The sequence below is a fragment of the Halyomorpha halys genome, unplaced genomic scaffold (assembly GCF_000696795.3).
Source record: "Halyomorpha halys isolate HHAL.00 unplaced genomic scaffold, Hhal_1.1 Scaffold151.1, whole genome shotgun sequence".
Taxonomy (NCBI): domain Eukaryota; kingdom Metazoa; phylum Arthropoda; class Insecta; order Hemiptera; family Pentatomidae; genus Halyomorpha; species Halyomorpha halys.
Genome location: NW_027116659.1, coordinates 672,423 through 692,088, shown reverse-complemented (window position 1 = coordinate 692,088; position 19,666 = coordinate 672,423). Strand labels below are relative to the sequence as shown.

At 30.2% G+C, this 19,666-nt stretch overlaps 1 protein-coding gene across 3 annotated transcripts; it reads right to left on the bottom strand.

Annotated features, from left to right (window-relative positions):
- Nucleotides 1-557: 557 nt before the first annotated feature.
- Nucleotides 558-18,269, bottom strand: Su(z)12 (Polycomb protein Su(z)12). 3 transcript variants are annotated; one of them, XM_014417290.3, is made up of 13 exons: nt 17,935-18,269; nt 17,587-17,633; nt 17,403-17,512; nt 13,476-13,543; nt 10,383-10,474; nt 7,583-7,775; nt 7,119-7,327; nt 6,748-6,913; nt 6,420-6,610; nt 5,754-5,968; nt 4,473-4,658; nt 4,175-4,393; nt 558-2,437 (listed from the first exon to the last, which is right to left on the bottom strand). In XM_014417290.3, exons 1-13 carry the CDS (start codon nt 18,035-18,037, stop codon nt 2,197-2,199), a joined length of 2,040 nt encoding a protein of 679 aa, XP_014272776.1. In that variant the 5' UTR covers nt 18,038-18,269; the 3' UTR covers nt 558-2,196. The 3 variants fall into 3 exon arrangements, with proteins under 3 accessions (XP_014272776.1, XP_014272775.1, XP_014272777.1); XM_014417289.3 differs by having other exon boundaries at nt 7,119-7,330; nt 17,935-18,263; XM_014417291.3 differs by having other exon boundaries at nt 4,175-4,378; nt 7,119-7,330; nt 17,935-18,259.
- Nucleotides 18,270-19,666: the final 1,397 nt, after the last annotated feature.

Here is a 19,666-nt window from a genome sequence, read left to right as displayed (position 1 = left end):
TTTCTCTTGTCACTTATGTGTTTCATGGTTTTCATTTAGCCTTGGAGTGTGAAGTGAAACATTGGCTAACATTAAATTTTTTTTATAACAATTTTGTACCTTTATTAACCGATACCTCGACTATCTTTCTTCTATCTACTTCGTACTGTCAATTATCTCCTTCCAATGAAAGTCTTTCACAACACATTAAAAAAGCTAACTAGCTGCAGACTTTCATAAACTGAAGAAAACTGTATCTTCTTAAGATCGTTAGGCACTCCGTTACTTGAACTATTATGAAATGTAATCACAAATTTTGTAAATTTGTTTTTAATAACTTAATTTCCCACCAGGCATATATTGAGAAACTCCCAGTAGCTCATTAATAAATTGTTAATAATTATTGTCATCTATTAAGTCCAATTCTAACTAAATTTTTTGTAGCACAATGTTCGTAATCAAAAATCTAAGATTCTGTAATGTTTTATTGCCACAGGAAAACTTGTTGTTGCAACTTGTAAAACATTTCAGCCGCTAGTGGACATAAGGATTCTAAATGAACAGACCAACAAAAAATATTTAAATTTTAAGTCATAATTTATTAAAAGATACAATGATCAGATACGAAGGAATAAATAAATATAATATAAATAGTTTATTCCACTTCGAACCCCCTACAACAAAAGTGATCCATAAGATTCTAAAAAACAAACAATAAATCGTGTTTATACAAGAGATAAAAGTAGATAATAACATAAAAGATAGAACAGAAAAATAACTAATAAGCAAAAAGTTGGTAACATACATAAATATAAGTTTGTTTTTTTTTTCAGATTTTGTATACAGCTTCTAATAGAAAGCATGGGGTGACTAACACTATTAAAAGACAGCAATGATTAAAAAATAATATACAAGTTTAGAAAATTATAAAGAAAACAGAACCTATTATTAACAAACAACATACTGACAATAACTTATATCAGTTACCTCAAAAACTACTTCATCCATTCAAATGCCTCATTACAAATATGAGATAAATTACAAAGGCACTATATCAACATTTTAAATGTTAACAGAGAAGTTATATTATTTACACAGGATCGATCATCACCACAATGTTAAGAACGATCAGCCGATATTTATTAAATTAAAAGGCAGTGGACCAATACATATTTTTATAAGTCAAAATGTAGAGATCAAAGTAAAAGTTAAAACTAGCACTTAAGGATCTTCATAATAAAAAAAAAAATAAAGAAAGGAATATCGATCTTATCACAAATATATCAACATTTGTGATGTTAATATATAAAAACAAAATGTAAAAACCTCATTACTTCATAAGTGTTAAAAGAAATGATCATGGTTCCAGTCATAAAATATAACAATTTTAATTTCCGATAATTCTCAAGGGTAAATATTTTAAAAATACTAACAAACATTATTTACCCTTAAAAAATCTTTTTGTGTGATAGGGATCAGTTATAACAGTATCTAAAAAAAAATAAAAATTAATTGGAAAGTAATCATGTAAAGTTATCCAACGGTTCAGCTAAAATGACTTTTTGTACTTTAGAGGTTTTTAAAAATAAAATAGTGACACGAGTATTAAATTCAGTTTATAAAAGTCGCGAATCACATTATCAACAAGTTGTACATTTGTATATCACCATTAGGAAATCAATAATCATTACTATTATAGTAACTATTGTACAATTATATATATCTTTAAGATAAAAATTAAAACTTCCATCTTAACTCTTTAGACGAAGTATTTCATAAACAGTCTAATCAAGAAAATTTGTCCCTATTCATCACAGTGAATAACATTAAGCCGCCCTTTTTGGGAATGACAATTTTATAAAACTAACTTTTATTCATTTAAAGCGTCCTTTATAACAGGTAGCTATCAATCAACATATCAACAATAAAAAATTCATTAAGGAAAACAATAATTTAAATGAGCTTTGGCAATCAAGTCGATAAAAAAGAATTACAATAATTAAACTCTCGGTAGTCTTATATGACTTGCAAAAGATGAGTCTCGAGAGTATTATCGAATAAACATTTAAAAAATTTAACTCATCGTTTTTGAGAAACTTTTAACAGGAAAACATCAGGGTAAGTCATAGGAATATAACGACTAGTAGACCGCTGTTGAGCAATCTATCAACAAATTTTAAAACAAAAAAAATTAATTCTTCTAATGAGCAGAATTCTCTAGGGAGCAGACTTCTTGTTTGATGTTTCTTTTGCTGCATCTTTACTCCTTAGGTCGGGTTTGCCGCTAGACAGGCGACGTCCTCTCCTACGTTTTCCTCGTTCTTCTGTAGGCTTGCGACGACTTTGGCCAGAATTGTCTTGTTGCTGCCCAGATGGAGAGGAGCTGGAATCTATTTTTGGAGCCTGTTCAAGAGGATTCCAATGCTCACGCTGGGTGGCCCAGCTTTGCTGAAGAATCCTAAAAAAAAAAAAATCAATTTGATAGTAAGCATAAAGAATACATCATGGATAAACAGAAGGGTTCTTACAAACATTAGGACAAATTATAGTTTAATTATTTTATATATAAGTGATTCTATAAAAATTACCTTATCCTGTCCCAAGCCAATTAAGTGGCTCTATAAAAAATATGTAATATTAAAAAAAAATTGTTAAGGCCTGTTTACAGTAAACCATTTATAATAGCAATAAATCTCTAATGCACCATGATAAAAATTCAAGAGTAAATTTGTTGTCCATTTGTCCATGAAGCCACATGAAGAGTTGCTAAACACTGTTACAAGACATGTCTACTGACTGAACTTAGTTTGTCTTTTTAATAATGTGTATATTCCTCACTGTAGAGATTAATATGAGATGAAGGCTGGGGGTGTGATAAGTATTGTAGTAATAAACATAAATCATTGAAACTTATTTTATTTGTACTGATGTTTCGATTTTAATTTGAGACCATCAGGGTTGACTGTGTGGATTATCGGCTACAAGTCGAAGCAGAAAGTCCAAACTGGAATCTATACTGGACATGTCCATTATGCACTATATTTATCAGACCCCTAGAGGAAAATCCACATGCAAACAACCTTGAAATTTAAGCCCAAAATGTCTGCACAAATAAAACAAGTTTCACATATTTGTGTTTATTATTACTCCACTCCTCTCATATTTTATATTTTTATTGTGTACTCAAGACACCTACAAATACAAAAGAAAAATATGAAAAAAAAAATTAGTTAACTTGAAAATGGGAATCTGGAAAAAGGCTATTTCAAAGTTTTAAGTCAGTAATCTAATGCAACATGCTTCCTTCTGAAACTATCCGAATAATAGAAATAAGGATAATTGGTTTCCTTATTCATAATATCCAGAACTCATTTTCTCTACAGTAATTAATTTACAAACATCGAGAGAAGGTTTGTATGATTGAATTGAATATGCAATTTATTTTATTTGTTAATTTTGTGTTGTTTTTTAGTCAAGAAGTCTGTTTATTGTTGATTTTCATTAAAATCCTTTATCCTCTTCCTAACAAGTGCTACTTTAATATAAAATGTCATTCATCAGACTATCCAAAATATAATACATTTTGAGGTCGTATGTATTATTCTGTACTAAAAAAATATTGATAAGAAAAGAATAACATTTTTATTATTATTAATAGCGGTTAATTTTCCTATTTGGTTTTAGATAAATATAGCATCCTGGACATCCTTATGAGATGAAAAATTTGTTAAGTAAATGTTTGAAAGGGAAATAAAAAAGATGTGCGAGAATTAAAAATTATCCACAACCTGTAATTCATCTTGATGCTACAAAATATAATACTTTGTCTAAACTAATAGGAGTCTTATGCTACCTTTTTAAGACCTTAACTCTGACGAGAAAAGCATAAGAGAATAAGATTTAAAAAAAACAAAAAGATAACTTTTTATAGAATGACATATAACTAAGTTTCAAACTCATTAAATGATGGATGGAGTGCACTTAGTATATAAATATTAAATAATATTAAAAAAACCAGAGAGGTAAAGTGAAACACTCAATAAAATTCAAATTGAATAAGTACATAATGAGTTTTACATGCTTATATATGCTCTTGACACCCATTGCGAGCTTAGCATTAAATACATAATGGACCTCTTTACAATGATAAAAAACTAATTACATATAAAATACAGTATAAAAGAAGCAAACATACTTATTGATCTCTTCATCAGTTTGTATGATCTCTTGCAATTTCTGCATTGTAGTAAAAACAGTAACAGGTGATACCAATCCAAAATCGAATAGGGTGCACATGTGAAGAACAAAATTACGGTAAAGATTCTTTTTCAATAATTCTTTCCCCTTTTCTTGAAGGAACATTGCACAGGCGAGTGGGATTTGGCAATCACCGACAAAACTAGAAGGAAAATTACTTTTTTATTTCAATTTAGTTATTGATAATATAAACTAAGAAAAACCATGATTATATAGGAATTGAATTGAAAATTTACCCGTGTTTCATTACATGAAGATTCCACATCTTCATCAATTCCTTTTCACCTTCATTTACATCAGTAAACTCATCTATCATCATCATTGTTTTTTTCTGAAGCCAACGAGGATCTGTTTCATCCTCAGAATCTATCTCCATTTCTTTTGGATAAATAGGGAGGCAAGTTGTTGTATGGTGGTACAATCTAAACAAAAAGATCAATGTATAATATTTTATCAATGATAAAATGAAATGAAATAAATTAATAATATAATGATAAAAAAATTATGTTGAAAGTGCATTCAGATGTTCAAGAGAGGAGATGTCATCGTCATGTTGTGACTTTTCAATATATACTCCACCTTCAACATCTGGTGGCCATGGCTTCAGCAATGCCAGGAGCATGAAGCACTGTAATTCCTACATCCTGGTATGGGGCTACCTCTAGTTCGAGGTAGCTCCCAATAAACAGAAGGAGTTTCTTGAAAGTTGGTCTTTAACCAGTTGTTAGGAGAGTTAATGAGAGACTTTTAGTTATTTCAAGTAAACCAAATTCTGCATTTTCACCCTGTCAGACAATTTCAATGATGATAAGACCTATGATAGAAATATTTAATTTTACACTGTTATAACAAGATTAATCAAAATTTTAAGAACTTTCACTGAGAAAATCTCAAACAAGTTTAAAATCAATGATAACACCTTTGCCTAGGTAAAAGACCTACCTTATATATAATTTCAGTTTCACACCACTTTTATTTTAGAGTAAGACTGTTTACACTTTAAGAATTTTTTTTTACGAGATTTTGCTATTTGGACCCTAAAGGAATTGAAAATTCAGAATCCAAATTTTTCACAAAAAACATTTTATAATTAAGCAAGTGAAAATGAAAGTAACTCCTGTTTCTTTTAATAATGTATAGTATTAATTAAAAAACCTAGAGGTATAAGATAAGGGTAGTTATAGGATGAGTAATAAACAATCAGCATCATTATTATTATTGGCAAGACAGACCACGGAGGTCGGCACCCAAGGCCTCGCGTGATGTACTTAGGAAATACATTGTGAGTTTTATGACATGGTTTTCATAGGGTGGGTTTGTCACCCTCACATCTATTTTGTGAGTGAGTATTGAATAATTATGTCCTTGAAAAAATCCTAGACAGGCCTGTGGCCTTGAACTCGCAACCTTTGTGTTGGCAGACAGGCCATGCTGATACCGTCATCCCCAAACAATAAGCATTGATTTTGACTAATATGATGTCCATAAGGATAATAGTTAACTAAAAGTAATTTTACCTATTGTGCCCTGTTATGTATGGCCTCTGGCTTTCGGCCTCTTGGGTATCCATGAACTCCGAGAGGTGAGGTGGCGACCTCTTTGGGCGACATACAATTATGTGGGAGACAGTTGGTCTCTTTGCCGGACCAGTTCCCCTGATGGGGCCTCCGCTCTGCCTCCAAGAGCTACCATCATAGCCATCATTTACTGAGATGTCAATACGTATACCACCCTATAAATTTTATAGAAAATCAAATTAATATATACATACATAGAAAAATTTTAAAACGAAAAACTCCTATGAATGAAGTGTGGAAGTGAACATTTGGTGGAAAAATTGCTGAATTAGGTTTTTATTTTAACTGAAATTTAAATCAAATTTTACTAAATGAAATTCCAACACTCAAAATTCCCTGTTTTAGCCATACACACATATATCTTTAAAGGTTTATTCATTTTTTCATTAACCTTTAAACATTCGTCAATAAAAAAAAAAAATTGAGATCTTCATAGATAAATAGATGGGCATACATAAATAAATAAGGCTCATCATAATTATGTAATAAAAATAAAAACAGGAATATAAATGAAAGAGTCTTTGATATTAATAGAAAAAAAATTATTGATAATAAACAGATACTCAACTACATAAATAGTATTAATAAAATTGTAAAGATACTTACTACATAAGTAACATTAAATCTAGGATGGCAAAGCTTCAAATGTTTCAATAGCGAATACAAAGTTTTACAATCAATGGAGCACCAGGCACATTGTAGGTCAGGAGCAGTCTCTGTTTGTTGCTTAGTATTCCCGTTGTACAGGAAATGGTAAACGACAGATGGGCCATCCAACTGTTTGGCTACTTCCATTCCTGAAATAAAATTTTCAATAAAACTCACAGTTCAAATGGAATATATAATTTATATTATAACTATAGAATTGGAAAATTTATTTTCAAATATAGAATATTATCTTGATTTATTAAAAAAAAAAAAAATGTTTTTTTACCAGTTTTATTATTGTTTTCTTTCACTAATTCAGAGTTACATATCGGAATGATAGGTGGTGGTCGGTCAATAATTGGAGTCACCTGTTCACGAGACCACTGCAACCTAATTTTTAATGTTGGGCCATTAGTCATGTCTTGGAATGACTCGATATGCTGTTCCTGAATCTAAAAATAATAATATTAATTTAAAAAATGAATAAAACAGATGATAAAAGTTTTAATTTCTCATTTCTCCATTTATAAAAAGTATTATAATACATTTTAGTATTATAATAAGCTAAATACTTTAAAGTAATATAAGCTAGTGGAAACTCAGTTTCTCTCTACTTAAATTTTTTTTCTTGTACCTAAAAATAACTGTACAACAAACCTCTCTTTCAAAAGATATATCCTCCCATGTTGATAGGGAGTTGTTAATCTTTGTCGCTGATCCATCTAACTTCTCCAACAAAAACTCATACTCCCCATCAGTGAGAAGGCAACGGTTTTGTTTGTCGTAAATTATTACTTCAGTGCCAAATTGAACCGGCTTATCATCTTCACTTGATTTACTAATCTTCCTTTTCTTTGTAGCAGGTTCTTCTGAAGCATTTTGAAAAAGTTAAGAAATTACATCAGTAAGTTAATGTAAAAATAAATCAGTATAGTAAATAGCACAAAGATAATCTATGAAAAAGATATAGGATGGGGTGCTTATAACCACTTCATTGGCTTATTTATGCATTTCAAAGGACAATTTTGCATTTTGTCAACATAAATTGTTTGAATATTTCTAAAATTAATACTAAGTAATTCATGTGAAACAAATATTTCAATTTGATTAAAATAACTTACTTGAATCATCATGGATCGCTGACAAAACGGATATATTTGAAGACATAGTAGAAACTCTCAGGAGTAGATGATATGATTTTACCAACTGTCCTGATAATGAAAAACATTCCGTAGGCACTGACACGGTTGGAGCCTTGGGAGGAGGAAATTCTTCCGAGGGATTGAGTGGTACATAACTGGTCCCTAATGAAACCTGATAAGGGAAAAAAATATAAATTAAAATTACCAATACTTGTATTGAAATTCTCAATAAAATTTAAGGCTATTATGAGGAATAATGTCTAAATGATAATAAAAAGACAACCATTATATGAAATGAAATGAAAAAATAATTTTATTCTGGGACATATGTCCCCTAAGAATAAATACATGGATAATACATTATGATTTTTGTCTGGCAAGCATTTAAAAGTTTCCAGTAGGCAGAATGAAATTACATTGAGATCTTGGCTTAAGTAATGTTTATGATGTTAATCAATATATATTTAATTATATTGTTTACAATGATGAGGAGGTTTGGTCATGCAATAAGTGAAGGAATATGTGTTGTTTAAAGGAAAGAATAGATGAGGATTGGCGAATGGAGATGTGGAGGGAATTCCAGAAGGAGGTTGCATGTATGACGAAGGGTTTGCTGAAGAAGACAGTTCTATAGAAGGGCATATATAAATCAATCGGATGGGACCTGGTGTTTAATGAATGGATGGATGAATGAAAAGTAAGAAAATCAAGGATATAGGTAGTTTTTTTTTTTTTATTTCAAGAACTTGGGATAGGAAAACATCAAGGAGGTATTGCCTTTGGAAGATGGGAAAGAGCCACTTCAACTCGGTATACCAGCGAGAGACTAGAGACGGCCTTGGAAACCCAAAGATGAATCTTATGAAGCAGTTCATGAGTCTCTTTAGTCTAAATTCTAGTCCTGCAGATAGCCCTCCATAGACCAAGGAACCGCAGCTGAAGTGGGGAAAGAAGAGAGAGGATACTAGGAGCTGATGGGTGATGGGTGAGGATGATGGAATCTTAGGAATTGTTAGAGTACAGTTATGGATTTGTGTGTGATTTGGGAAATATGATTATTCCAGGAGAGGTGTTCCATTTGGATTTAGGATCAGGTGCTTGGGATAGGATGTTGTTTAAGTATTGCTCCTTGGCATGGCATAAGGATGTTTAATATATTAATTCAGGAAAGTATTTAATGTCTTTTATGAGTTGATTAATCAAATTCTTATTCAGTTTAATATCCATTAAACAAATGAAAATACAAAAAAGAATTAACCCTTTTCAGTCAAAACACCATGTAAATTATTACATCAGATATTTTAGTGAAAATTTCTTTCTTCTGGGCTTCATCTTTTTGGGGCTCTTCCTTCATTTCCAGGATCAACAATCTGAGATAATTTTACCATTTTATATACTAAAAACCTTTTTTTAAGCATGAATATTGCTTTTTACACCATAACTTTTTTTATCTACTTAATAGTAACAGTGTTATTCCGATACACATACATGATTCTATATTTTGTCCTTAATTAAAAAAAAAATTAATGTACACTACTCAAAAGTATTTTAAGCTTCATTAAAATACGGTACTGACTGGACTCTAACCCCTAACTTATATCTCTTTAAAGCCTCCCCTCCATTCTACAGGCAGATTAAGGTTATTTATAAAATTTGTTAACATAAAATTGTACAATTACAACAAAGAAACAACAAAAAATCTGGAACTTTTAATGGGTCGATTTATTGAATTATCACAAGTAGATTAATATCCAATAAACAAACACAAATACAATAGAGAATCAACGCTTTTCAGTTCTAAAAACACCAGGTAAATTAAGATTATTTATACAGGTTGTTAAATTAAAATTTAATAATTACAAGAAAGTACAAAAGTCATAAAAATAGAATGTTAGATATAGAAAGAGCTTAGGAAGAATGGAACTAAAAAAATTAATTCTGTCATAGATATTATCAATTCTGGTGCAGTGCGCGCAACATACAACTTTCATGTACCACCCTGCTTTGAGTTGAAATTAATTCTCACTTGTCTAAGATAATATCTATAATTCACTGTGACAATGTTTCCCTAAACTAATTTTCCTAATGATCCTTTCAGCTGTCGGGTTGACAAACTCCAATTTAAACAGAAATAATATTCCACGTTCTAAAATTTCAATATTTTTATTTTGCAAAAGTATTACAGAAACATAAAGGTCTAAGTTGACTAAAATATACAATGAGTTGTTCGTCATTCCCCATTTATAATGGGACCAATTGAACTTTCTATATCTAATACTATATTTCCTAAAATCTTTGGTTTTCGGAATAAAATAAGTCTCCAGTACTACTATTATTTCTGGAAATATGTTTTTAACCTATAAAAAATAGTTTTTCTCTTATCTTCTTAAATTTATAATCAAATTATTTCATAGTTCATATTTGTCTGTTTTTGACTACTAACAAAAATAAGAAATGATTAATTATTCCAAATGAACAAAATTAAAGGTAGTTTACATTTGATTTTATCAAAAAAGTAGTCACATCCCAGGTCCTAGGAATCTCCACTCTAGATAATTTTGTAAGACCCCAGGGACCTCAAAATGTGTATGTGAATGTTCGTTAAAAACTAAAATTTGAAATGTTACACAATCACACTTTCCCTTACTATAAATTACATATATAAGTAAGTGAGAGTAATATTTAAAAGATATAGCCCAATAATGACTTGGACAAGATACAGTATTAGGAAACATAAAGTGATTTTACATTGTAATACATAAAATAGCAAGATACATACCGTTAATACGGGACAAGAAACATCCTTCCTTTTCTTATGACAAACTTTCAATAGCAAAGTTTCAACCTTAACGGGGTCCTCTTGACCTTGACCTATAATTTAGAAGCATTTATATAATTAACACTACCTAATGTAATCCTTTGAAATTTGAAAAACTACGCAGCAATCAAAACAAGTCCTTCAAATATTCGTTCACTAAACTAGTTAAAACAATGGAATACAATTTTTTTGTTTTTCAATGTTCAATGGAAAGAAATAATATTTAAACATGCTTTATTTGTTCAAGAGCCAACATGTAATAACAAGGTAAAAACATTTTGGAGATTCATAATACAGTTGAGTCCCGAAAATGTCAAGATCAGTAATCCAAAGATTCACAACAGTTCAAAGTCCTACAATGACAGACTGTAGTTGAAATATATATCAATAATTAATAGTTAGCTGTAATTCACTCACTATTAGTTCATTTTCAGGTGGGCATTTTGCTTTGCTTAATTTGTTAGACAAATGGTTTCCTCTTAAAAATCATGACAAAACAATAATTTTCTTTATGTATTCCAAAGATCGGGAGCGCGGTGGCACTGTAGTAAGGCATTATGCTACTAACTCCAAGGACCTGGATTCAAATCCGGCTGAGCAGAAAATTGTTTTCTCTTCTACTGTAGCCATGAGTCACTCCTGTGGGTTCTAGAGTCCTCCTGGTGTTCACCCAGCCTCATAAATTGGGTACCCTTAATTGGGTAAAAATATGGCAGTCGAGCATGGTTCTGACCAAATCACATCCTTGCCCAACCGCTAGTCTAGTAACTTACGAACTTACTTTCTTACGACTTCACTTTCTTACGAAGTACTGCACCCTTAACCCTTCATGGGTTGTAGCGGTACAGATATTAATTCCAAAGATTAGCCTGATTTCCATTATGGAACCATTAATGGCAATATAACCCGACTTCACCAATATTACCGACATCACCAACTTGTGTAACTCTCTCCTCATCAAAAGATTTTTATAATAGCATTTTTTTTTGTTTTATTAAATAATTATTTCAAACATATTAACAAAATCAAAAAAAGGACAATAATATATTATTTTTACTTAAATTACTTTAAAAGTATATCTTTGCAGAATTTGATATACTAAAACTATTCAAAATTGTTAGCTCAATTTTAAAATAACAAATAATAAATTAACTTCTTTCACACTGGCTCATGGGGTAAATACCATCCCCTGTAATTATGAAAATACTCTTAAAACTAAATGCGGATTTATATTTTATTATAATATTTTAACTAATTAATCGAAGATTGATATATTTAATTTTTGTAAGTTATGTAAAATTAAAAATTCTTAATATTTCTGATACTTTTATTAAAATATATCTAAAGTACCGGAGTTTCAGAATTTTTCTCTATCTACAGGATACTTCATCTAAAATTACAACCATTAACTTGTGAACTAGAAGATGGTTAGGATTATGGTAAAGAAAAACAAAAAACAATTTTAATCTATTTGTTAATGGCCAACATTATGACCCACACTGGAGGCCTTCATCAAGGCTGTTGCGATTGGTGAAGATGAACACTAATAAACCAACAAATTTGAAATCCAACCATTTCCTAGTTTAATTAATTGTTTTTGTTTATTAACATACACCTCTGCCAATTACAGTTGCTCAGATGAAAAATATTTTTTTTTTTAACGTAACCCTGATCCACTTCCTTTAAATTCACAAGTGATTGAATTATCATTTATATATAATATTAACTGTTAATAATTACAATATTTATAAATAATTGAACTTTTAATATACTTGTAATTTATTTTATATAATATACTATCTTTTTTTATCTGCTTATAATTCATACCCCTTATACCCGTTGACTACCCATAAATAATATTTTGTCATAAATAGTAAATTTTATATTATATACAGATGATTGAACATATGGAATTAGGAGATGGGCATGGCTGGCTCAAGAAAAACATCAACTATTTCTAATGGTAAAGTTTCGACACACACTACAAATCTTCATCAGAGCAGTTGTGATTGGGAGTGGACAGGAGGAATGAATTTAAACCAATTTTGAAGTTTAATAAAATTAATAAGGAGTTTTCTTAGCACAGCGTAGGTAAAAACCAAATATTTGATTTCAAAAATGCTAAAATTTTTTATAATGTAAAAAACAAACACAAGAAGAAGAGCGATAGAGGCAATTTATTAATTTAATTAAATCTGTATCGCTACAACCCATGATGAGTCAGGGGTGCAGTACTTCGTAAAGAAATACTGTTACTAGACTAGCGGTTGTGCAAGGAGATTTGGTCAGAATCACGCTCAACCGCCAGATTTTTATCCAATTAAGGGTACCCAATTTATGAGGCTGGGTGGACCCCAGGAGGGTTCCAGAACCCACAGGGTTTGCCTCAGGCTATAGTATAACAGAAAATAATTTTCTGACCAGCCAGATTGAAACATGGGTCCTTGGAGTTAGTAGCATCATGCGCTACCACAGTGTCACCGCACTCCCAGAAGCAATTTATATAACCAAAAACACAATGTATTTTAAAATAGATAAACTTAAACAGCGTGCAAACATAATACATAAATAAACATTAAATGACAAAGTAAGCAATAAATCTAAGGGCAGTTGTTGACAAATAAAAAAGATAAGGATTAGATTAGAGTTCAATGTTAGCCAAACATTGTGTGATACTGACAAAGGGCACTCCTTATTAAATGTAATAAACTATTACTATTAATGGCAATATAGTATAAATGGACATGAAGAGTATGAATAATAAAAGAAGACAGTATGTTCATATTAGATAAATAATAAATATATTAATAGTGTAATTATTTATAAATATTGTAATTGGTAACAGTTAATGGTTATAATTTTAGATCAGGCTCCCTGAAAATGGAGGGAAAACTCTGAAATAACTAAGTATTTTAGATCTATTTTAATAAAAGTATCAGAAAGGAAGAATTTTTCATTTTTACTATAATAAAAAAATATAGGTAAATTTTTCACAAATAAAAACATAAAGTTCAATACTTTTTTAATAATAAAATTAAACAAAAAGGAACTTACTTGATTTATTATAAAATCCTAAAAATGTTAGCGTTAAAAACCCTGTAATAGGTTGTTGAGGCTGCAACCTATAAACAAAAACAAATTATTATTTTTAATTGTGGAACTAAGATTTCCAATAATAAGAATAAAATAATCAATTAAAAAATTTCTTGTAGATAAATAACTAAAATATACAAAATGTTCATTCGTAACTCAAGACCTAATACAAAGTTGATACTCATTACCAAGAAATTAAAGTGTTATGTCCTCAAGACCTCAGCTGTATTTGGAAAACAACTCAAATTAAGCCAAAATGTCAAATCCTCTAAATTAAGTGATTGAGAATTTTGGATACCAAACCTCATTAGGACTTTCATTTGGCATAGATCAAAAGAAAAGTAACAGTCACCTTTGGTAGGTTCAACCGCTATCTTCTTCCATTTAAAACCTGTCAACTCTTAGTTTCCTCCCAACTTGACTAAGGGTATCTGGTGTTTGGTGGACTTGTGAGTGAGCTCAATGTTTAACTCTAACATTTCAATTTGATTTGCTTTCAGAATCACCAGAGATACTCATACAATCCTGTATCACATTGAGTTAAATTGGGTATACCCATTCTAGCGACCTTCCAAGGATATAAATTGTTGAAGTATTGCACCCAAAACTGTGTCAGGTTAATAAAAAATGTTTTGTACAAATTATTGTTAAGTTTTGAATCAACCTTACCCCAATATCTTTGTGGAGTAAATGCATAGTTAAAATATAGGTTTATTAGTACATTATATATTACATACATTGATTACAAGTATTATTATATGTAGAGGGTTATTATGACTCCTAAACAAAAATAAAGATTCAGCATTCCCCAACAAATAGCCAATTTTAAGTATGATCATCTTTTATCAAAAATAGTCATTGTACTTCAGTAGGAGGTGATAGATGCAGCTCAAACATGGTTTACTTAGATTCTGAGTCTCATATTTCATATTTAATTACAGAAAACAATATAAATTTTTAAGAACTAAGTAATTACTAGAAAACATTTTTTGTCACTTATCAATACAAACTATTTGTACTTAAAAACGTATACATCAATTTATATCCTGAGGTTTTAAATTTCTTTCAAAATTGTGAATTTTGAGCATGAATATCTCGGAGACTATAATGAACTAAACAGTTTTGAGACCAATTTTGTTCTGGATGGCCAAACAGAAAAAAGAGAATTTCTAAACGACCCCTTTCCTTATCCCTCTCAGGATTAAAGACTTAGTATATTCACCTCATGCTCAGTCAAACCAAAAGTTAAAGATTGTGTTCTTTCAACTTATTTCCACAACTTTTCATAGAGCAGACTATAAGGTACTAAAATCTGTAAAGGTCCCAGATCAGCTGAGCAGGAAAGATGCCAGAATCTTCAATACCCAAACCATTCGTAGTTGGTTCTCCAAACAGTAAAAAGGTTAACAATAGAACTTGGAGAAAAGCAGACAAGTAATGGGGAGAATGTGGTTTCCACGGACAGACCAAATAATTAATAAGAAAACCATCTATTTCTAGAACCAATAAATAGAAATAGACACTGCTATATTAAAAGAGTATGCATATCCCATAATAGAATAGAAATGCACTTCAAGATTTGTGGAGTGGTGGCTAATGAACCCTGCCACTTGTCAAGAGAAGCATCGGGAGGCCCTAAATTACAAAGCAAGCTGTCATGTAATCCACAAATTATTTAATATATTTAATTTTATTTAGGTCCTAAAAAGAAAAATGGATATTAAAAAGACTTTTTTCATTATTATACTACAATCTTCAACGATTAACAATAATCAAAAGTATTTATATAATTTTTGTTTGTATCCTCATGGTAATCAAACAACCTAAGTTACTCTAAAAATAATGTTAATATAACATATATCTAATCCGACCTCTGAAGTAATGAGTACAGTGGATATTTAGAGAAAGGTTACTTCAGGAAATCATTTGGGTTCTGTCTCTTTCAGCTGTTCCAGACAGCAAGTAGGTAATTGACAGATCGAAATAGTATATCAGCTCCTAAATCTCAAATACCACACTTTGAACAACAACAATTTTTCTACTAGTTAATGCCACAACACACTGGAATAGGAATTAAACAATGGAAGGAATCAGTACCTGTACCATTCAGTTGCATTATTTTCCAGTTCATGGCTCAGTTTTTGAAAGATTTTTTCAAATAAATAATGTTACTAGGTTTTTTGTTTTTTTATTGGAGGTAGGAAGACAAGTGGATAGAGGTAGTAATGGAATATACTTTATAGAGAATTTTTTTTTTTAGATGTGCTACGATTTCAGGCAAATCAGCGATATGTTTATATGAGCAATAAGTCACTAAAATATAGTACAATGGGATATAGCATAGTCAGAATTCAAGGACACAAAGCATACTCCATAGAATGGTTGACCCTTTTAGATTACATTAGAAAAAACTAAAAAGTTTAATATGGTGAAACTAGTGAAAATTGTATACAACTGTGGTATTCAATTAAGGTAGTCAAGTCAACAAACATTGACTTAAGACAAATTAAGGTAGTCAAGTCAACAAACATTGACTTAAGACAAACAGCATTAAAAATATGTTTTGTTTTAATAACAATCTTTTTTAATTCCTAACTGGAGAAGTTGCTAATTATTTTTAACTAGAATAGTTTTTAGGCTTGAAAAAGTAATTAGCATTAATTTATACAGTAGAGCTAATACCATACTTCTTATCTTTAAAATTTCAAAAAATACATTCACGATGTAACCCTTCTTTTAATTTCCACTATACTTATTACTTCATTAGTCAGCTTAGATGTAAATTTAAAAATCATATGGCTATAAACTATGAGAGAAAGAAATTAAGATTCAATTATTTAAACAGCTATGAAGGTGATCGACATTTAGATTTTAAGTTGGGAAAGAGGAAAAACAAAGGAAAATGGATAGTTTTTATGTTGAGAAAGGGATCAGTAACAAAGAAGAAAGGTTGTGAAGGTGTCAGAGGTGGAAGCTTATGTTGTGGACCAGGATATGAAGATAACAGGGAAGGTAGTGGAGAAATGGGTCGAAAAGAAGATCGAAGAGCTTCTTCTGAGAAAGATTGAGAAGATGGTCGTATGAAATAAATGAGGTCATAAGGAATGAGCTAGTTTTTTAAGGGAAAAAATAAATGGTCCTTATGTAAACTTGGAACAAGGATTGTTAGATTACTATTATTGTTGAAAGACGTTTATTTGTTTTAAAATCATGTGCATGTAAAAAAAATTGCATATGTAGTAGTAAAAATTGTTCATTGTTAAAAATTAAGCTTTCATAAAAAGGATCTAATTAATGTAAACATTGCAGTTATAATACCTACAGTTTAGCAAAATAGCATTTTTAAATGAATTAGAGTGCAGTGACAGCAGAAAAGTAATCAATAAAGTGTCAATCAATTAGTAATGAAATGAAAATCAAATAATCAATGAAATAGAGTTACTTTGAATATAACATTTCTCATGTAGATAATAAGAATAATGAAAATGATTTATGAAAAAAATATTTCTAACATTTATACAGAAACAAATTTAAGAGACAAATATGAATTGCATTTCAATGTCAAAATTAACATGCCTAGGTTAGGAAATGCAAAATAATAAAACATGTTTAGTTTTAACAAATAAAATCAATCAAATGTCATAACATTCATAATCTAACAAATAAGAGTAAGCTACAACACATTTCCATTGACAAAACTGTTCACAACCAAGCTGACATCAAAACAAACTTAAAACAATATGAAGTTTAAACAAATAGATGAACAAACAATTTTACTGGTAACTAATTGATACAATTAATAAACAACATGCAAAATAGGTTTACAAAACATGATAACTCAACTATCAGCTCTAATTGGGATAACCAGAAAATGAAAAAAAACTTTACCTGTTAGTAATAGTTTGAAGCATAGAATCCACTTTAAAACTTTTGCGTCTTTTATGGTTCCTTGACATCCGATGTTTCATATAGAGTAAGGTTCGAAGTAAAAATATGGGCTGGAAAAAAATTATTCACACTACGTTATTTCATTCAGGTCAAATAAAAAGAGATATATAAATCTAATGCATACCTTAATCATGTGACGAGTTCTTAAGTACCTATAGATTTGAGTGGGTTCTGAAATATATAAAACATTATTTTAAAATATTGTTTATCTTAATTTCTATTTGGCACAATCATAATTCTTTTTTAACACTCAGGTTGAAAACGAGCACAAGAGAAAGAACATGTACTATAACACAATTAATTTGGGAAGTTTTAAGTTTAAAAATCTTAAATATAAGTTGTATTAAACATTTTCGAACTAATTTCTAGTTGTTTGACATAAAAGTATATTTAGAACAAGGAAAACTGTTAGAATACTAAGAAACAAGCACCTTTCAAGAAAAGGGAGGGATAAATATTTTAAACAACTTACTCTCAAATGCTTGTAAAAACTGTTCATGATCCCCATTATTATTTTCGGTTTTGCTGCTCTTGTTCGGCGGTTCATTTTCCTTTTCTCGTTTCTTGGGTGGCATAGTTATAATAACTTTATACACGACAAATATTGAAACAAAAACATACACTCACTGAGACCGCGAACGAATCCCTTGTTACTGTTACCAACAGTATCATTATCAGTAAATTGAAAACAAATGATTTAAACTCATATTTAAATGTTTCAAAAAATAAGTCCAATTAAACAGCATTTAGTAATAATGTAGAAAAAGTTAAATTAATCTATTTAATTTTCCCTGATAAAAATTAACAAGTAATATAGAACTCTTATTGTGGCTACGCTAGTAACTAACCGACGGAGTCAACGACACCTAATTCAAATGCATTATCAATGAAGCTACAGTTCAACGTTTTCTTTATAACTCAATTCAATGAAATATGTTTAAGATAGTTCAAAGTGCTCATAAATATTTTGAAGACGTTTCATAAAGAAGAAATTTGAAAATTAACTTAAAATAATCGATTTATATGAATATTATGTCCCCCCCCCACTTTGTGAATGTATTTAATTTTTTTATCATTCGCTCGTATGGTCGCTCTATTTTTTATTTAATTGGATCTTATCTGACTTTATGTGTATAAACAAAAAAATTGAAAAGCCATGATTGATGTGTGTAGAATCAAAAAATCTTTAATAGCCATTTCCCGATACTAGTGGTTGTTTTACTCATACTAGGGTATTCTCCCCAGCATATGATTTGTTGAAATTAGAAATTTTATATATCTTTAATCACTTTCGTTCCTACATATCTTGAATTTGTATACTCAATACTCATGATAATTGACAATTGCATAAGACATAGTACTTAAGATAACTAGTCTATACAATTTTATTTATGCTTTAAGTATAACTTTATAGAAAATTATAATGCAAGGTTAATATAAATCAGCGGTGTACACAAAATTCTTTTTCGAGGGGAGGGAATTTAATAAGAAGAAGGCATATATTATTAATAATATATATTAATCAAACACAAAAGTAGTCTCTTGAAGATCAATCTGTGTAGTGAAGTAATGTATTAATGTTATTATTAGTAATATATGTTAAATGTATGGGGGCCATCCTTGCCTACAAATTTAAATATCAATGCCGTATTGAAAGGAACAAACTGTACGAAGGTGTTACGATGATCTGGGCTTTTAAGAGAGCTGTAGGTAAATCCTGAGGCTTGAAACCTCAAACAGTATATTAGTTATGTATTTAATCGGCAATGAGACGTATTGTCCTATACCATGCTATAGTCTGGTGGCATAAAGCCGTGGCCAGTATACCCCAGGTCTTGGAAAATTGCTTGAGAAATTGGAAACGTTGGCGTGCCTTGTAATGACGTATCATGTGCACCACTTCTACTGCAGTGGTGGAGGCACCGTTGAGTCTAATACTGCTGCACGTGGTGATAGAAATTTAAGCCCTTAAAACTGCGCATAGGCTTGTAAAGTTGGGAACAAGATCCATAACCTATACCTTAGAAGTCCTTACATAAGACATTGTTCAGAAGGATTGATGAGGATGATGTGGTGGCTATACATTTTGATCAAGAGATATAGAGGAACTAATTATAGCGGTAGGATTAGCGAAATGGATTAAATTCAGGTCAACCACTAATGGAACTATATATAGAGAATAGACAGATTCAGGGTGGAAATCC